The 2,604-nt window shown below is 39.5% G+C and overlaps 1 protein-coding gene across 1 annotated transcript in view; it reads left to right on the plus strand.

The window, feature by feature from the left end:
• LOC114060014 (sulfotransferase 6B1-like) overlaps positions 1-189 on the plus strand; it is a 6,906-nt gene extending 6,717 nt beyond the window's left edge. The window contains exon 6 of the mRNA XM_027889147.1: positions 54-189. Within this exon, the coding sequence (XP_027744948.1) occupies positions 54-184 (131 nt within the window). The 3' untranslated portion in view covers positions 185-189. The remainder of the gene's footprint in view (positions 1-53) is intronic.
• Positions 190-2,604: the final 2,415 nt, after the last annotated feature.

Below are 2,604 nucleotides of genomic sequence, written 5' to 3' on the forward strand. Positions count from 1 at the left end.
CAGAAGTATAGAAGCATTTTTCTTGATTTTCGAGTTTCTTTTCTTCTCTGCAGGTGGTGTAAGTGACTGGAAGAATCTTTTCAGTGAAGATCAGAATGAGAAAATGGACAAAGCATTTGAAGAATATGTAGGAGGAACTAAACTGGGAAAAAAGTTAAAGTATGAAGTGTACTGTAAAGCCTGAAAAGTGGTTAGAATTATGGTTAGAACAAGAACTTTTTGAGGCACACTCTGATAACCTGAATGCTCTATACTAGAAAATTCAATCAAATTATCAAAGCATCTTTGAATTACTTTAATAAAAACATTTCAGTGGTCTTTATAGTGACAGTGATGGCTGTTTCTTCTGGTCAGATCTTTGGCTGGCTTTGTCTACACCCATTTGCTGAAAAACATGTCAACTAATCATATTCCCAAAAATTCAACAGCACTGTTCCTGTAGCTGTCGCCTGGAAGGAAATGCTCCTTCTCTTTGTAGCCAAATCCCATCTTTCTCGATAATATTACAATAATTTACTATGTAGATTATTTCTTCCTCAAAAATGTTTTAAATCAAGAAACACCTTCATAGAAAAGATCATTAGCAAAAATATGAATGCGACACAAACTTAATAACAAAGGATGTCTTCCATAGTTTCAGCACAAACTGGATCAGAGCTAGAGGGAGGAGAAAGAAAGGAATGAGAATCACCATTACTCTACTGAAGTAGACTAAAATTAGTTGGAGAACACCTAAACTATAATGAAGGCTAGCCATGTCCTTGCTGATCTGATGGAAAACCAGACCATGACTTTTTCTACAGTTTATTCTCTTCTGTGTCATGCCAAGGTTTGGGTTCAGTCCCTTTGTGCCCTTACAATACCACTCTGAAGGATCAAGCTATTCAAGCAGTAACACCTCACATGCTTTTGCTCCACTAAAACACACTGTGGGCCCTTGCATTCAATGGAGTAAGGAGGTTGAGGAAGGGGAGGATAGACAGGGCAAGCTGCTGTGTCAGAAAAATAACATAGGCTAGGAAAGTCGATGGATTACTAACATGATGAGGGAGTGAAACATAAGCAGAGGTGAAGTCAGTGAGTGTGAGAATCAATTCAGAAAAATGTGGGAATCTCTTTTCAAGGTAAGATATAATTGTCTAACACAATAGCAGTGGCTTTCAAACATTATTACTACTAGATCCTCACCCATCTTAAAAAAAAGAAAAATTCCTTCTTTTGATCTAGTCTTTTTGTTACTTATGATTCCTGAAATGGTATATTTCCATTGAAGAGGATGCTTACATTGTATTTTTGTCTGTTTGCTTCAAGGGGATGAAGACACCAGAAAAATTATATTAACTTATTTCTTACCTCATGTCTTTTCCCAGCTGATTTCTCAAATCAAGGCCAAGGCAAATCTTTGGCTAAGGTGAATTTTCTCTTTATATTGTACGGCAAATGCTTCTGATACCAACATTTCTATCCAAGGCAGATTGTTCTGTATGTCACTGAACAACTCCTCATGCTTAATTAAACTTGTGTATGGATTTACTAAGTAAGTGTCTATTTTTATGATGGAAGAGACAAGGATGTAATGCAAGGGTTTGATATATGCACAGTGAGCAGGACTCATAGTATATTCCAGAGCATGAAAAGAGAGTGAAAGACCCTCCACAGGGCAATTAAGCCATCCTGTATTGTCTGTGTGTTTGGATGATCTGTGGAGATATGTATTTCTCTACCTCTACTATTTAACTTCTAAAAAGATATTGGCTACAATACAAATAACAGCCATATAAGGAACAATTTTACCCAAAGATTAAATCATGGATTTTATCAGAAATAGTGTGGCCAACAGGACAAGGGAAGTGATTGTTCCTTTGTATTTGGCACTGATCAGGCTACACCTTGAACACCATTTTCAGTTCTGGACCTCTCATTATCCTATAAGAAGGATCTTGAGGTGCTAGAGTGTGTCCAAAGAAGGCAACAGAGGTGAGAAGGGTCTGGAGCACAAGTCTTATGAGGAGCAGCTGGTGGAGCTGGGTTTCTTTAGCCTAGAGAAAAGGAGGTTCAGGGGAGACCTTATTGCTCTCTACAACTGCCTGAAAGAAGGTTGCAATCAGGAGCAGGTTGGTCTCTTCTCACAAGTAACAGGTGACAGGACAAAAGGAAGTGGCCTCAAGCTGCCCCAGGGGAGATTGAGACTGGATATTAGAAAACAATTATTGATGGAAGGTTGTTGAGCATTGGAAGTGGCTGCCAGGGAAGTGGTTGAGTCCCCATCCCTGGAGGTATGTGAGAGATGTGTAGATGTGGTGCTTAGGGACATGGTTTAGTGGTGGACTTGGCAGGGCTTAGTTAATGGTTGGACTCAATGATCTGAGAGGTCTTTTCCAACCTAAATGATTCTGTGATACTACGTGATGTGTTGAGAAGATGGTGTTTTGGTCAGTCATCAAATCATAACCACATTATGTGTTTCCTTGTGCTAGTTCAGAACCCCAAGGACAAGGCAGTCTCCTATTACCATTTCTGCAACAACCTGCCAGTGCTGCCATCCTTTGACCCCTGGGATGAGTTCTTTGCAGACTTCATGACTGGGAAATGTACCTTGCCCTG

The sequence above is a fragment of the Empidonax traillii genome, unplaced genomic scaffold, assembly GCF_003031625.1.
Source record: "Empidonax traillii isolate 1590-97213 ecotype Southwest subspecies unplaced genomic scaffold, ASM303162v1 scaffold254:size1037790, whole genome shotgun sequence".
Lineage (NCBI taxonomy): Eukaryota > Metazoa > Chordata > Aves > Passeriformes > Tyrannidae > Empidonax > Empidonax traillii.